The 15,147-nt window shown below is 42.5% G+C and overlaps 1 protein-coding gene across 10 annotated transcripts in view; it reads left to right on the top strand.

Annotated features, from left to right (window-relative positions):
* The window catches only part of IMMP1L (inner mitochondrial membrane peptidase subunit 1), a 78,931-nt gene that overhangs the window by 28,402 nt on the left and 35,382 nt on the right, over positions 1 to 15,147 (top strand). For 8 of the 10 annotated variants that reach the window (XR_008313001.1, XM_053283066.1, XM_053283063.1 and 5 more), the window contains 3 exons: positions 7,625 to 7,756; positions 9,394 to 9,482; positions 11,361 to 11,487. Coding sequence is in view for 9 of the 10 variants with exons in the window: in XM_053283066.1 (XP_053139041.1) it covers positions 7,652 to 7,756; positions 9,394 to 9,482; positions 11,361 to 11,487 (321 nt within the window). In the remaining variant the exon portion in view is untranslated. Of the gene's footprint in view, positions 1 to 5,310; positions 5,465 to 7,622; positions 7,757 to 9,393; positions 9,483 to 11,360; positions 11,488 to 15,147 lie in introns of those variants that run through there. The other 2 variants (XM_053283065.1, XM_053283067.1) reach the window with 2 other exon arrangements.

Genomic DNA, 15,147 nt, shown 5'->3' with positions numbered 1-15,147 from the left:
CAAAAAATCAGCCCTTTGTCCAAACCCCCTGAAATTGGGGTGGTAGCCTCCACCCATTAGGCACTACCACCCCACCCCACTAGTCTGCCCCAGCCCCCACTTTCTGCCCCAATATGCCCCAATCTGCCCCAAAGACATGAAATTTTCAGAAATTTACCAAAAATCAGCCCTTTGCCCAATCCCCCTGAAATTGGGGTGGTAGCCTGCACCCATTAGGCACTACCACCCCACCCCACTACTTTTGCCCAGATCCCATGCTATGCCCCCGAACTGCCCCAAAGTAACTAAAACTTTAAAAAATCGCCAAAAATCAACCGTGAACCGAATCACCCGAATTTTTCGTGCCCGAAATTCGGGTGATTCGGCTCGTGTCCGAAAAATATCGGGGGACATCGGGGGTGATTCGGTTCGGCCCCGAATCACCCGAAATTGTTCATTTCGGGCACAGATCGTTCTGTGCCCGAAATTTTTTGCACATCCCTAGCTCCTATAGCCAGGTTCCTTGGTTCGATCACTTTTCGTCCTTGGTCACGTTAGAATTACCAAGTCTACCACATCCTGCTAATTGCATCCTGGTAATTCTGTTGTGTGTCACACACATGCACACCAGCACTTTTCATTTCTACTTTCTGGAATTCTCTTTCTCATTCAGTCAGTCATTTCCTCTGATGTCCCAGGGAAGAGAAGACTAAACCTTTCCCTCATATTCTTCTCTATGGGGTCCTCTTGAAATGTACCAGAACCCTCCATTGTGCTCAACTATACCTTCTTCATCTTCTGCTATTAAATGCATGGTGTACCTCGTGATACTGCATGGAGAGAAACTATTGACTTCATGAAAAGGGAAATGTTCTGTGATAGAATCGGTGGGTCATAGGTCTCCTTTGTTTGAATGAAATAAAACTATTTGACATGTTTGGAAGGAGGATTCTTAATTTCAGTAAAAGGCATTGAACTCGCACTATCCAAATCCAATGAGACTGATTTAATAGCAAATAAGACAATTTGAAAGGTAGATTTCCCTGGACCTTGTTCGGGTTTTTTTGTTGGTTTGTTTGGCTAAATGAGAAATTAGATGAAGATGTAGCACAATAGTATCTGTGCCAGAAAAGAGCTTTAATCCTAATTTTCAGAGTTTCTGGCTCATTTAAAAAAAACCCTTTTTTGCGTCTTGTATTTCAGTACTTTGGTCTATCACTCATGAGGTACAAGGCAATTCCAGTTTTTGGGACTTTCTGGTGCTGGTTTTTGTTTTTGTTTTAAATGTGTGCTGAAAACTAAATCTATTTGACATGTTCCAGTTAGAAATGGTTTTTCCCTGTTCTACAAACCAGAGCCCACAAGGTCTGGTGGGTAATGTGGCAAGGCAGATATGGTCAGGATAGAGCAGCACCATGAGCATGTAGGTGGGATTGATTGGACAACAATCAGAGGTAGCTTAAGCTTTTAAATGCCTCCTAGTTCTGGCCTGGAGTCTGACACTCCTCTTCTCCAGCGGATGCTGCCTTGCCTGTGATAACAAACTGGGACTGATGTGCAGATATCAGAGAGGGTGATGGTGGTAGAGGAGCCTGCTCCTCCAGTGGCTTGTATTTTGAGGATGTAGCTTTGAAGGGCTTAGGCTCACTGGTGCTGTCATGAGGAGCCTGAAAAGCTGAAAAGGACCTGGGTGGGTTCAACCAAAGAGCTTCATCTCTGGCGCTCTCTCGGGCTGTGATCCTGTGCTGATTCTGCCTCTTCAAGGGCAGGCTCAAATCACAGGTCAATAACCAGTGGTGTGTGTGTGTGTGTGTGTGCGTTGGTGCAATTTTGAGCAAAAATGCCCAGAACGGAACTTAGTAAGCAGCCCCTTGTCCCTCTGACTTCTTCATTTAGTTTTAAAACAAAAAAGAAAGCATGGGGACATATATATTTGTGGTTGCACATGATGCATAGTTTTGTCCTAAGTGATGCATGGAATGGTAGCTATGTATTCCTTCTCTTTGCACCTGCTCTTGACAATCCTTGTTTCTATTACTAGTAGTGTTCAAATCAAATGTTCATCTTATGTAGTATTTAGCACCTCATTCCTTCGTATCTTTCACATACTGCCTTTAGATGTCTGAGTCCCCTCTTCTCTTGTATTAATTTTGTTTGAATTAGACAAATCGACATACAAAGAATGCATTAACACAATCAGTGATCTTGGTTAAAGAGCTAACCAGGATTACTGAGCCCTGTGGAACTGACAGTGAGAATCTAGAATTTTTGGGCATCTTGGTCAAACTACTGTGGTTAAACCACATTTAAGCAGGATAGATAACCAGGATCTGATACTGGTTATCTATCCTGCTTAAATGCAGTTTAACTACAGCGATTTGACCAGGCTTGCTTGGAAATTCTGAGTTTTCACAATTCGCTTCAGAGGACTTAGCAGTCTTGGTTAGCTCTTTAACTTACTGTAATTGTGGGAACTTACTGTGATTGTGGGAACTTACTGTATGTGTGGAAACACCCCCTAGACTCCTGAGCAGAACCCCTAGAAAGAAGCCTTTGAGGCTGGGTCATTCCATAGGTGGGCTAATGCCGGCACTTGACTATCTGGGAACTCCAGTGCTCCCCTTTGTTAGCTGTGGGTATGTGCAGCGCCACAGACCTTGATGCCATACTGGCACCCTGAAGTCTCTCTTTTTGCTCTTGTTTGTTAGAATGAGGTCTCTTTGGGACCCCAAATCTTCTTCAGATTGGAATGTTTTCCCTTTTGGCATGACACATGAAACAGTGGATATGGACAGATCAAGATCTGCTTTTTCCTCTCTCCTTTCTACCCACATTCTAGCACTCAGCAGCCACTAGTTTCACTTCTTTGCTCCCTTGCTTTTTTGTTCCCTCTCTGGTCCCTGGGAACTGCCTTCCCCATGCAACTGTGATGTATCAAGACTGCCACGTACCACTGTTTGCATTGATGGTTCTCAAGGAATAGGTCCTTGTTCAAAGCTGATGCTTCATGTACTGGTCCAGGGGAGCTTGTCTTGTGGTAGCAAGCATGAATTGCTTTATCAATAACATTCCCCCCCTTTCCCCCCAAAATCCTTATTTCTGAGTCTGTTGCTCCTTTGGGGGACTGTACCATTGGCATTTGTCTGTCCAGATTCTGGTGTGTGTGTTATGCAAACTTGCCAATTTGGTTTTCAAGCTAATTTCCCCTAGTTTGTTCTAAAAGCATAGTTACACATGCAAGTAGCATCCATGTGTGTGAGACAGTGTGGTATCCATCTTTAAAGATTATTTTCCTAGGGAAGTATATAGTTAATGGCAATATGCATTTCTATGTACTCACTTGTTAGTGTCTCTATCATAAGATGATCCCTGAAGTTATGTAGCTTCAGCCAGTAATACAGAAAGCAACATCTTAATTTGGACTGTTAAATGCAGGTGGCACTGAAGTCAATATTGATTTATTGTTATGCTTGATAAAAATATTATTTGCCCTTCTGTTTAAAGAAGATGGACAATAAAATGGCAATATAGAAATTAAAATATCTATTAAGGCACAGGAGAATAAAAGGGTTTTCACTTTGAAGGGTTTTCACTACCTAAATGGTTAGTATCTCCAATCTCCCTTGGTTGGGCAAGGTGATTGAGAGGGTGGTGGCCGACCAGCTCCAGGCAGTCTTGGAGGAAACTGATTATCTAGACCCATTTCAAACTGGCTTTAGGGCTGGCTGTGGGGTTGAGACAGCCTTGGTCGACCTGATGGATGACCTTTACCGGGGAATCGACAGAGGGAGTGTGACTCTGCTGGTTCTTCTGGATCTCTCTGTGGCGTTCGATACCATCGACCATGGTATCCTTCTGGATCGCCTGGGGGAGTTGGGGATAGGAGGCACTGCTTTGCAGTGGTTCCGCTCCTATCTCTCAGGTATATTCCAGATGGTGGAGCTTGGTGACAGTTGCTCCTCAAAATGGGAGCTGTTATATGGAGTCCCCCAGGGCTCCATTCTGTCACCAATGCTTTTCAATATCTACATGAAACCACTGGGTGAGGTCATCAGGAGGTTTGGTGCTGGGTGTTATCAGTATGCTGATGACACCAAAATCTACTTCTCCTTTTCATCTTCAGGAAATGGCACTCATTCTCTAAATGCCTGCCTACAGGCAGTAATGGGCTGGACGAGGGAGAACAAATTGAAGCTGAATCCAAGCAAGACGGAGGTGCTCATTGTGCGGGCTCAGAATCTGAAGGATGAGTTAGATCTTCCTGTGCTGGATGGGGTTACACTCCCCCAGAAGGAGCAGGTGCGCAGCTTGGGAGTACTCCTGGACCCAGGTCTCACCCTGGTATCTCAGGTGGAAGCCAAGGCCAGGAGTGCTTTCTGTCAGCTTCGGCTGATTTGACAGCTGCGTCCATTCCTCGGAGAGGATGACCTCAAAACAGTGGTGCATCAGCTGGTAACCTCCCAGCTTGACTACTGCAGTGCGCTCTATGTGGGGCTGCCTTTGTACGTAGTCTGGACACTTCAGTTAGTTCAGAATGCGGCAGCCAGGTTGGTCTCTGGGGCAACCCAGAGAGACCATATTATGCCTGTTTTGAAACAGCTACACTGGCTGCCAATATGTTTCCCGGCAAAATACGAAGTGCTGGTTATTACCTTTAAAGCCCTGAATGGCTTAGGTCCGAGTTATCTAAGAGAGCGTCTTCTTTTACATGATCCCCACTGCACATTACGGTCATCTGAGGATGTCCGTCTCCAGTTGCCACCAGTTCGTCTGGTGGCGACGCAGAGGCGGGCCTTCTCTTTAGCTGCTCCTGGGCTATGGAATGCACTCCCGGTAGAAATTCGTAATCTGAGATCATTGCTGTCCTTCAGGAGAGTCCTTAAAATGTGCTTATTTGGCCTGGCCTTCCAGAATTTTAAATGATTAATTGTTTTAAACTGTTTTAAATTGTTGCCCTGATTTTCAGGGCTTTTAGCTGTTTTATTGGTTTTATTGTATTTTAATAGTTTGATTTTAATTGTTAATTTGTTTTTAATTGTTTTTATCATGTTGCGAACCGCCCTGAGCCATATCGGAAGGACAGTATATAAATCTAATTAATTAATTAAATTAAATTAAATTAAATATTGAAGTGATCTGGCTAAGAAGCTGATTCAGTGGCCACCACAGAGAAGATCTGCCCTGGCCCCACTAGATTTTTCTTCATGTGAAGGCAAGGCCTCATGTAAATAGTGTAAATCAGTTCACATGGCAGGAAATGCTTCCTTAGATAAGCATATATTGTTCAGGATTTTCTAAAATCATGATCATCATACCTTTAATCTGTTCCAGGAGTAGACAGAGAGCCAGTGCAGACTGGCTCACAGAAGTCTAATGCTCCTTATGGCCAGTGCTTGTCAGTGGTTGAAACTGGAAGTTACCAGTGCATGGATGGCAGTGGCCAGGTCCCTGTCAAAGGGTGCCAGTGGCTCACCAATCTAAGCTGGTAAGCAGCACTTATGGCCATTCTGCTTCTTCAGAAACCGGGAACTATGGTGGGATAAGGAGTGCTTCTGGTAACGATTCAAAAAGTATCCAGATAACATACTAATTAGATTGTGTGCTTTTCTGTTCCAAAGTAAGGCAACTACTAATAACCTCTGAAAAACCCTGGTCTAATAAAACTAGGGATTAGCAGCAAGCCCTAAGTGGCCCAGCCAGCTGGAAGTCAAGGAGCACTCAAGGCAGGTTTTCAGCTCAATAATGATCCTGGACCCCATGATCCACTGTTTGAACTTAGGGGCACAGTAGCCAGTGATTCAGTTTGGACCACAGAAAGGGAGTGAAACAATGTAAGGTAGTTGATTGGGTACCTGAATACTTTATACTAGGGATGTGCATGAATTTTATTTGATTTGTGCCTGAATTGAATCACCCCTGATTTGTTTTGTGTCCGAATCTGTCCCCCAAATCACCCCACAATCAATTTGGATTTGATTGGATTTGGATCAATTCAGACCACTTATGAAGGTTCCAGAGGCACCAAATTTGGTTGGTGGGTAGATTCCCGGGGCTGCAACCTACCACCCAGATTTCAAGACAGTGGGGCATTTGGTTGATTTTTAATGATTTCTTTTAGTTTTTACTGAGTTTGTATATTTCTGCCATAGGAAATAATGGGGATTTGAAGTCGCCCTATCCTAACCCTAACATGGATTCCCGGTATTCATTTTAAAAATGATTGGGGGGGGGGGGGAGAGCTAAACTCTAGCCCTTATAGAAGTGGAGTTATGGAGCAAAATGTGTGGTCACTATTTTTCAAGTGTTCCGATTCTTTGCTGTATAATAACTTTTCCTCATAATGAATCCCTATGAGGATTCATTGCACACCTTCATTTCTTCTGTTCACTTTGACTGTCATTGGACAGTGCCACTGTCAACTGCCATGTGCCAAAAACATCCCACCCCCACCTGCAATGCAGTGGTACTCCAGGTTTTTTTTAGGAATATTGAAGTGTTTAGATTCTTTGGTGTCTAAAAATGACCCTGAGCCATTTTTGGAAGGGTGGTATATCAAATAAATAAATAATGAATCCCTATGATGATTCATTATATGCCTTCATTTCTTCTGTTCATTTTGAATGTCATTGGACAGTGCCAACTGTCAACTGTCATGTGTCAACTACACACACACAAGTGTTTAGATTCTTTGGTGTCTTCACTACACACCTTCAGTTCTTTGTTCATTTTGACCCCACTGTTCTACGGGTGGGGGTGGGGAATTAGTGGCGTCCCATGTGCCAACTACTCCCACAACCCGCAAGTCACTGGGTACTCAGTCTATATTTTAGGAATTTTTGAGGTGTTTAGACTCTTTGGTGTGAAATGAATCCTCATAGGGAATTATGAAGAGAGGTTATTGGACACCGAAGAGCCTAAACACTTGAAAAAATTCCTAGAACATAAACTGAGTAGTACCCCACTGCCTTGAGGGTGGGAGCAGGTTGTAGTTGGCACATGGCAGCTGACAGTTGGCACTGTCCAAAGGCAGTCAAAATGAATAGAAGAAATGAAGGTGTGTAATGAATACTCCATAGGGATTCATTGAGGAAAAGTTATTATACACCAAAGAATCGAAACACTTGGAAAAATAGTGACCACACATTTTGCTCCATAACTCCATTTCTACAATGGTTAGAACTTAGCTTTCTTTTTTAGATGAAAGCTGGGAATCTGGGGAAATTAATAGGAGGGATCCAAATCTTGTTTCGATTAGATTTGAATCTGACACGATTTGATTTGGACCCAAATCTAGCCAATTGACCACAAGTGTGATTTGTTTCGTCTCCAAATCATCTGAATGAGCTAGATTTGGATACACATCGATTTGTTCCCAAATCAATTTACAATCCCTACTTTATACTTGCAGAGTCATATTAAGGAAAGGAAAAGGGTTCAAGTACTTCCATCCTTTCCTCCTTTCATTTTTAAGCTCCCTCTAACCACAGTAGAGTTCTATGTTTCTAATGTCCTTCTAATCTATTTCTATGAAAATTAATGTGAACCCTGATTTACCTTTGGAAATTTACCTTTTCTCAATATATAAAAATATATTAAATACTCTTACTACATCCAAGATTAGTGTATTTCTCTTCCATTAAACCAGGACCAGCAACACAACTCTAACACTGCTATGTTGCGAGATCTTGTGGGAAAGACCTTTCGACTTCTTGGATACACCATTCAGTATGGGTGCATAGCTCACTGTGCCTTCGAATATCTTGGAGGAATTGTTGTGGTGAGTTAATGGTGGCAATGATCTTTAAAGTCATAATGTAATGATGAAAACCACTGTCATATTAGCATGCCAGCTTTCACTCTGTTGTTCTCCAGCATACAAAACTTAAAAACTGTTTTAATAACAGTTTGGGGGCTGCTCTTTTAAATTGTGGAACTTGAACTTTAGATTTTTTTTAAAACTTTGCTTAAGGCAGGAGGGAACAGATAGGTACACAGGAAGCTGCCTTATACCGTGTCAGACCATTGGTCCATCTAGCTCAGTATCGTCTCCCTAGACTGGCAGCAGCTTCTCCAAAGTTATAGGCAGGAGTCTATCCCAGCCCTATCTGGAGATGCCAGGGAAGGAACTTAGAACCTTCTGCATACTAGCATGCAGGTGCTCTTCCCAGAGTGGCCCCATCGCCTAAGGGGAATATATTACACAGCTCACATGTGTAGTCTCCCATTCAAATGCAAACTAGGCTGGGCCCTGCTTAGCAAATGGGTCAATTAATACTTGCTACCACAAGGCGAGCTCTCCTGGACCAGCACATGAAGCATCAGCTTTGAACAAGGATCTTCTTCTCGCCCACCCGGCAGCTTCTTCTCACCTGCCCACGCATACTGCTGTCTGGCTGCTGCCACCGCCACCACCACCGCCATTTTCTTTCCCCCACCCGTCCCATGGCTATCTCCGAACTCTCATGAGAGCTGCCACACATGGGATTAGCCACGGGTATGCCTTAGAAAATTATATATAAAGAAGATAAGTAATAAATATTCCTCGGGAACCATCAATAGTTCTTACAATAAATTTACCCAACGATAGAGTCATCATATCCTTGGGTACTTGCCATCTTCATCCTTCCATATCACCCGTTGCTAAGAAGTATGAACTGGTTCGGAGGCCCTTTTACAGACTGGTTCGAAGGTCCGGCAGTTCGGCCAGTTCAGTGGGGGGTTTCCTTTAAGGAACAGGGAGGGTGCTCTTACACACACACACCCATCTGCATTCCTCCCACCAGCGCTGTGCTTAAAAACCGTCCTGCGGGGCAGCAGCATACTTCCTTGCCGCCCCAGTGTGCATCAGACCGGGCACTTCCCAGGTTGACCTGCACTGGGGCGGCAAGGAAGTACGTTGCCGCCCCATGGGGCAGTTTTAAAGCACAGTGCTGGTGGGGAAAAGGCAGCGGGGTGGTGGTGTAAGAGCATTCTCCCTGCTCCTTAAAGATAATCACCCCCTGTCATACTGGCCATCGTCGGTTCCATGCACATCCCTGCTAAGAAACACATACACAAATGGTGGAGGCTGGGTCAGAAACTGCATGCAGAAGACAGGCTGGCAAGGATCTGACTGCCATAACCCTATGTTATGACATGTGATGGAGCTGTAAAGAGGTTAATTAGCATGAGGTGGCAAGGAACAATGCCATGAACGTTTAGAGTTCAGGTATCTATGGATCCCAAGTCTAGTGACAGAGGCATTAATCCCATGGAACTCCAGAAGACCGTTTTCTACGTTTTGTACTCAACTGTGCAGTGTAGTCTTGGAAATCTAGCTTCTACCTGCAAATTTTGTAATTAATTTAAATATTATAAATGGCAAAATATTCTGCAAACAGTAATTGTTCTCTTCATTTTTTTGTTTTGTTTTAGTGTTCAGGACCCTCAATGGAGCCTACAATTCAAAATTCTGATATGGTGTTTTCAGAGAATCTTAGCTACCATTTTTCTAGCATTCAGAAGTATGTTTCTATTTGCTCTACTCTATTTTCCATGGGTTCTGTATACTTATTGATTGACTATGCTTGTTCTTAGAATCATATTCCTGTTTTTATTGTTAATGTTATTCATCACACACATACCCTTTTTCAATCAGAAATTATGAGTTGTAGCATTTTGTGCCTGTTGGAAACTTGCTTGATCTTGGAAACCTTCTTATTGTTGGCATTCATACAAAAATTGGGAGGTTGTTCTATACTAAATTTCAGATCTTCTGACTTTCTAGCATACTTTGTGACTTCTAAGTTATATTATAATGGACAACTACAGTTTATCTCCAGGAAGCAAATTAGGAGAGCAATTCTCTCCAGAAATGTTGTAAATACCATTTATTATGTTATCAGGATGCTATTTTATTAGTAGTTTATGGAGCAGTGAATGTGTACACAGTGCTTAGCAGTCATATAAAATACCAGCTCCATGCATTAAGCTTTGTATTTACAACCTAACAGTTATTGCTGCTGGATAACAATTCAAACATAGGTTGTGGTAGGTTGTAAGTCATGGAGGCAGGAACAAGATGGTGTAGTTGCTAGGTTTGCAAGTTTGTGGCCTAGAATCCATCTTATTGGATCTGTTTTATTTTAGTTGAAAACTGATGGCTTATCATTGAAATTACAGTGTAGGTATTGGACTTTTATTGCCTGCTATGATTGTGAAAGATTCCCTGTCCAGCTCTTTTGGACTACAGACATAGATTATATTAGTTTCGTGTTATAAAAAATATACAGAGATCGAAAAAGAGAGAATATATTGCTGATTAGTTTTGTAGAATGCTTTATAACATGGATGGCCAACCTGTGGTTTGGGTTCTACAAGAGGCACAAGCTGTGAAAGATTGTAGCACTTGTTGCTTGACAAGAGCAAGAAGGTCTATGGTTCTGGTTATGACACAGAATAGGACTACATTCCTTCCTGCTTTTCCAACACTGGCTGACATCCAGACTAGTGTTGTGCTAGTGCAACGAGAAAAGTTGCACACATTTCAAAAGTTTTCAGAGTTGCGCTAAGATGCAATGCTTTAAGATGTTGTACAACCACTAGTGGAAGATCTCTGGAACGTATACAAGGCTGTGCAACCTGTTGTGCAACTTGTCAACATCTTCAGCTAGTGCAAGACAGGGATGTGCATAAAGCGTTTCATGCAACTGGGCGTGGGGGAAGAGCTGTAGCTTTTAAACGGAGGCATGTAAGTCTTACCTGCTCCTTCACTGCCCCGTTACGGTGCTGTTGGTTCTAAAAAGTTGTGCTGTGCGACTGCGGTGCTGCTCCCAGCAATCCGCACACAGTGTCAGCACGCACATGGCTGTTTTGCTGACTATGCAACTGGCCACCACGCATGTGCAGCACCCATGTGCATGCCTGCATCATGCGTGGGCTGCTGTGATCGGCACCGCAGCTGCACAGCATGGCTTTTTAGAACCAACATGGCCATGGTGGGGAAGCAGTTAAGATCTACGTGCCTCCTTTTAAAGCTACTGCTTGCCCCCTGCTGAAGTGATTCAGCTGCGGCAGCTCAAATCATTTCGTCGTCTCTGTAATGAGGCACTGAAATGTTTCGGGCACATCCCTAGTGCAAGAACTAGTCTGGAACCATGTGTTCCTCTCTCTGTGAAATGTCCTTGCACTAGCATGACAGCACTGAGTTTGTGCAACACTAGTCTAGATGTAGGCTACTATGCTGATCTAGCATTGCCTCTAATAGACAAAATCACCCCAGTGTGATAGAGGGTGATCCCCAGGAGAATTATTCTCTTACACTTCCAGAAAGATTGTCCACCATTGGTTGAAAAATCATACAAATATTGTTGGATACTGACATTTCCTTATCTTCTCCTCAGAGGTGATATTGTCATTGCAAAAAACCCAGCTGACCCCAAATCAAATATCTGTAAAAGAGTAATGGGCTTGGAAGGAGATAAAGTCTGTACAAGCAGTCCTTCAGATTTTCTTAAGATTCACAGTTATGTAAGTAGTATTGCTTTCTATTATTTTGAGTTATATCAAAAAGTTACATAAAACATCAAGAAGTCATATAAACACCTTTTTGTTTGCGGGACTTTTAAACTGAATTATATACTGGTGGATTTTAAATGGCATTATCTTCACTTTAATGGACGGTTTATTTCTTTCATGATTCACCAGACAGATTATTGTCTCTGAAGGGTTGGAGAGGAGAGGACACACAAGATGGCTTCATTTCCCTGCCTGGTGACCTCAGCCTGTCATAATCTGGAAGTAGATTTGGGTCTGTTCAGCTGGTTGGAGGAGGTGCTTATGGCTCCAACACGGTCCAAGCAAGAACAATTAGGCTGTGCCTCTTCCTTTTTTTGGAATTGTTGTTACTTACAATCCTTTGTAACTCCAAATCTAGATCAGCCCCTTTGCTTCCCAAGCAGAATGTGAGCAAACTTCTTTATATGCTCTTTTGGGTATCTACATACCACCTGCTCTAAATTTCAAGCAAGCTTCGCTTAAGGCTTTTACTAGCATAGCCTCCTCAAGCCTAATGTCCTTCAAGGTCCGTAAGAACTGTAAAAACAGATTTCTTAGTGAAAAACTAGAATTACTCAGTTTTATTCCTGTTGTCCCACAGACTGGCAATGTGGCACTTTGCAGCTAATTATAGTAAATCAAAAGTTTATATAGGGCAGGAGATAGAGCTGGATAAAATCAAATAGATGTGGGGAAATGTAATAAAAGAGAAAAATGAAATAAAAATTCTGTTCTAGCTTATGTTTGATTTCTAGATTGAAGATAACACTATTTACTTTTCTGAAATACCAGCTGGTGAGAAGTGGGTAGGCAAGAGTCACTGTTCTATAATAATGATCAGATTCCCAACTATACCAGATAAATGATAGTGAGTTTCTTTATAGTTTCTGAAATGTGCCTTTTTTTGGTCTCTGGCCGGATAAGTTCTATAAGCATCCAGTTCTATAAACTGGATCCATACATCCATGATATGATTTTAAAACATTGCTTAGCTCTACGCGTGTTTTTTTTAACTTAACATCAACTGTGGGAGGGGCCCAATCTGGACCAAGACCATAGAGAGGAGATGAAAATCTTTGCTCCTGCCACAGTCCCAGTGTAGATTAGGGTGCTCTTTTGCTATTTACAAAAACAACAACAACAAAACAATACCCAAACACAGAGGACTAAATGATGGTTTTAAAGTCTTGTCTTTTTAGTCTCTGTACTATATTTTCCAGACTTGTAGAAGAAATGATATCAAATTGAAAAACTAATCCAAATGAATTATAATTAAATTACTGATGTCAAACTGGAAAACTAATTGAAATGAAATGGCTTAGGGCCAAGATATGTGAAGGACAGCCTACTCCCACATAGCACTGCCCAGCCTGTGAGATCTAGTGAGGCACTCCTGTGATTCCCACCACCTTCTGAAGCATGACTGTCAGTGACCCATGGGCAAGTCTTCTCAGTGATAGCCCCAGTTCTCTGGAACTCCCTGCCCCTTGATCTTAGGCTTGCCCACTCCCTGTATAATTTTAAATGGAATTTGAAGACTTTTTTTATTTCAGCAGGCCTTTCCCTAACTTTGTGATTGCCTTGTTTAATAATTGTCTTATACCACAGTGTTAGGATTTTATCAGAAGAGTGTTAAAGACTCTTGATTTACTCTGTTGTTTTCACTCTGGTTTTTAACCCCTGCTAATTGGACATAACCCCTGCTAACTGGACAAAGAGGCACATTTTTAACGTGGTGATTCTCTTTATTTAGCAGGGGGAGAGTAACTGGCCCTATCCATCCCCAGCACAGTACCTCCAGTGACTGTTGCTGATGTCTGTCTTGTGTTTCTTTTTAGATTGTGAGCCTTTTGTGAACAGGGGATCCATCTTATTTGTTTGTTGTTTCTCTATGTAAACCGCTTTGGAAACGTTTGTTGAAAAGCGTATATAAATATTTGTAGTAGTTGTTGTTAATGTATTTTGTTGTAAGCTGCCATAAATTCATGTACAAAGAACGGCTGCATATACATCTTCTGAATAAAGGGGGGAAAATTGTACAATATACCATCTAACTTGGATACTTCTGCATTAAGTAGAGATTTGTCTTAAAAATGATCTTAAATTATATTTTAGAACTAGCTGACCCAGTGCAGAGCATCTGTGCCCCTAGTTCTCCCTGTCCCCCATCCCCCCTCACTCCAGCCGCAAATGATCCTACTCCCTGCCTCATCTTCATTTCGTCTCCATCCCTTCCGCTGTTCTCCCCCCACCCCAAGTCTCTCCAGCCAGTTCATTCTCCTCTCAGAGATATTCTAGCACATGGGAGCTCAGTTGGTGGGGACCAAGACATCCTGCTTGGGGGGATTTAGAGAAGTGTTTCTGTGCAGCTTTCTGGGCTTTATTTGAAACTGTCCTGTTCAGCAATTATGGTCATCAAGTTTCCCATCAAGTGATAATATTTTGGAGAAAGGAATGGGCCGGGTCCTTGAAACTGTGAAGGAATCGACTAAACAAAGGTAGATGGGAAGAAAGGGAGATGTTTTGAAGCAGAGTACTTCTTAAACATTGCTTATACCAAAGGGTTTTTCACCAGTCTGTGCCTGAAGAGAGCTTCAAGCGTTTGAATGGCTGTAGCTGTAGCCCCTCACCTTTCTAGAGCCTAGATAAAAAGCTGTTTGCTTGAAAGCCAACTGCTTGGTGGTGTTATCTAAAGGCACCAACCACTTGAGGATTATTCAGAGACTACTTGTTTGTGGGGTTGGAGGTGGGATCTTCAATTGTAGCACTCCCTTTCTCGGTAGGTTGGAATATTAGGAATTTGAGAAGATATTTATGGATGGCTTTTAAAAATATATATCTTGGTCAATAAGATGGGCTTGAGGGGTAAGTGGGGAGGAAGCTGTCTAATATGAGGGGCAAGAAAACTGAAATATTCAGGGAAGTGTTTAGTAATGTAATGTTAGAGATTGCTTAGGGGATTGCTTCTCACTTCCTCTTTGACAGCAATTTCATGGTAAGGAGGGAGGCTCTCTGTTGTGCAAGAGTATTGTTGGGGAAGTCCTTATTCCAGTGTTTTAGGAGGATGGGTGGTTACATACTCCTCTTATAAAAATGTAGGCAAACTTGGAAAAAAGTCTGGACTGGGATAAAGGGTTGGAGGTTCTTTTAGGTAAGAGGCAAGGGAGCTGAAATAGAATAGTGAGGGGACAGATTTAAACACTTTTAACACTGTATTTTATCTGCCTGAATTAATTTTGATTTGTTGTTGCCTGTCCTTCAATTTATTGTAACCTGCTCAGAGCGTTTTGGATTGGATGAGCTAAAAAATCCATTTGGTGCATTACATAGTTGTGTGTTTAAAAAAAATGCTCCAGCATTGTAGATGGCGGTATTACATCATGCCTGTGGTAATTATTTCTTGTTATTGGCCCTATTGTTCTCCACACTTTGGATGTCTGCTCTTGCATAGACAGGAGGTCGGAACCTTCTAGAGCTGTAAGCTATATGCTTTTTGGTGGTAGCCCCACCCCCTTGGTGACACACATATAGCCCCTCACAGATTACCTCCCTGTCTTCTTCCGACCGCCACGATAGCAACTTTGGGAAACCTTCTGCCGCACTCCGTGTGAGGAGAGCTGTCAAAAACAAACA

Source organism: Hemicordylus capensis, chromosome 1, assembly GCF_027244095.1.
Source record: "Hemicordylus capensis ecotype Gifberg chromosome 1, rHemCap1.1.pri, whole genome shotgun sequence".
Taxonomy (NCBI): domain Eukaryota; kingdom Metazoa; phylum Chordata; class Lepidosauria; order Squamata; family Cordylidae; genus Hemicordylus; species Hemicordylus capensis.
Note: the sequence above shows the minus strand (reverse complement) of the source record. Positions and strands in the feature narration are given on the sequence as shown.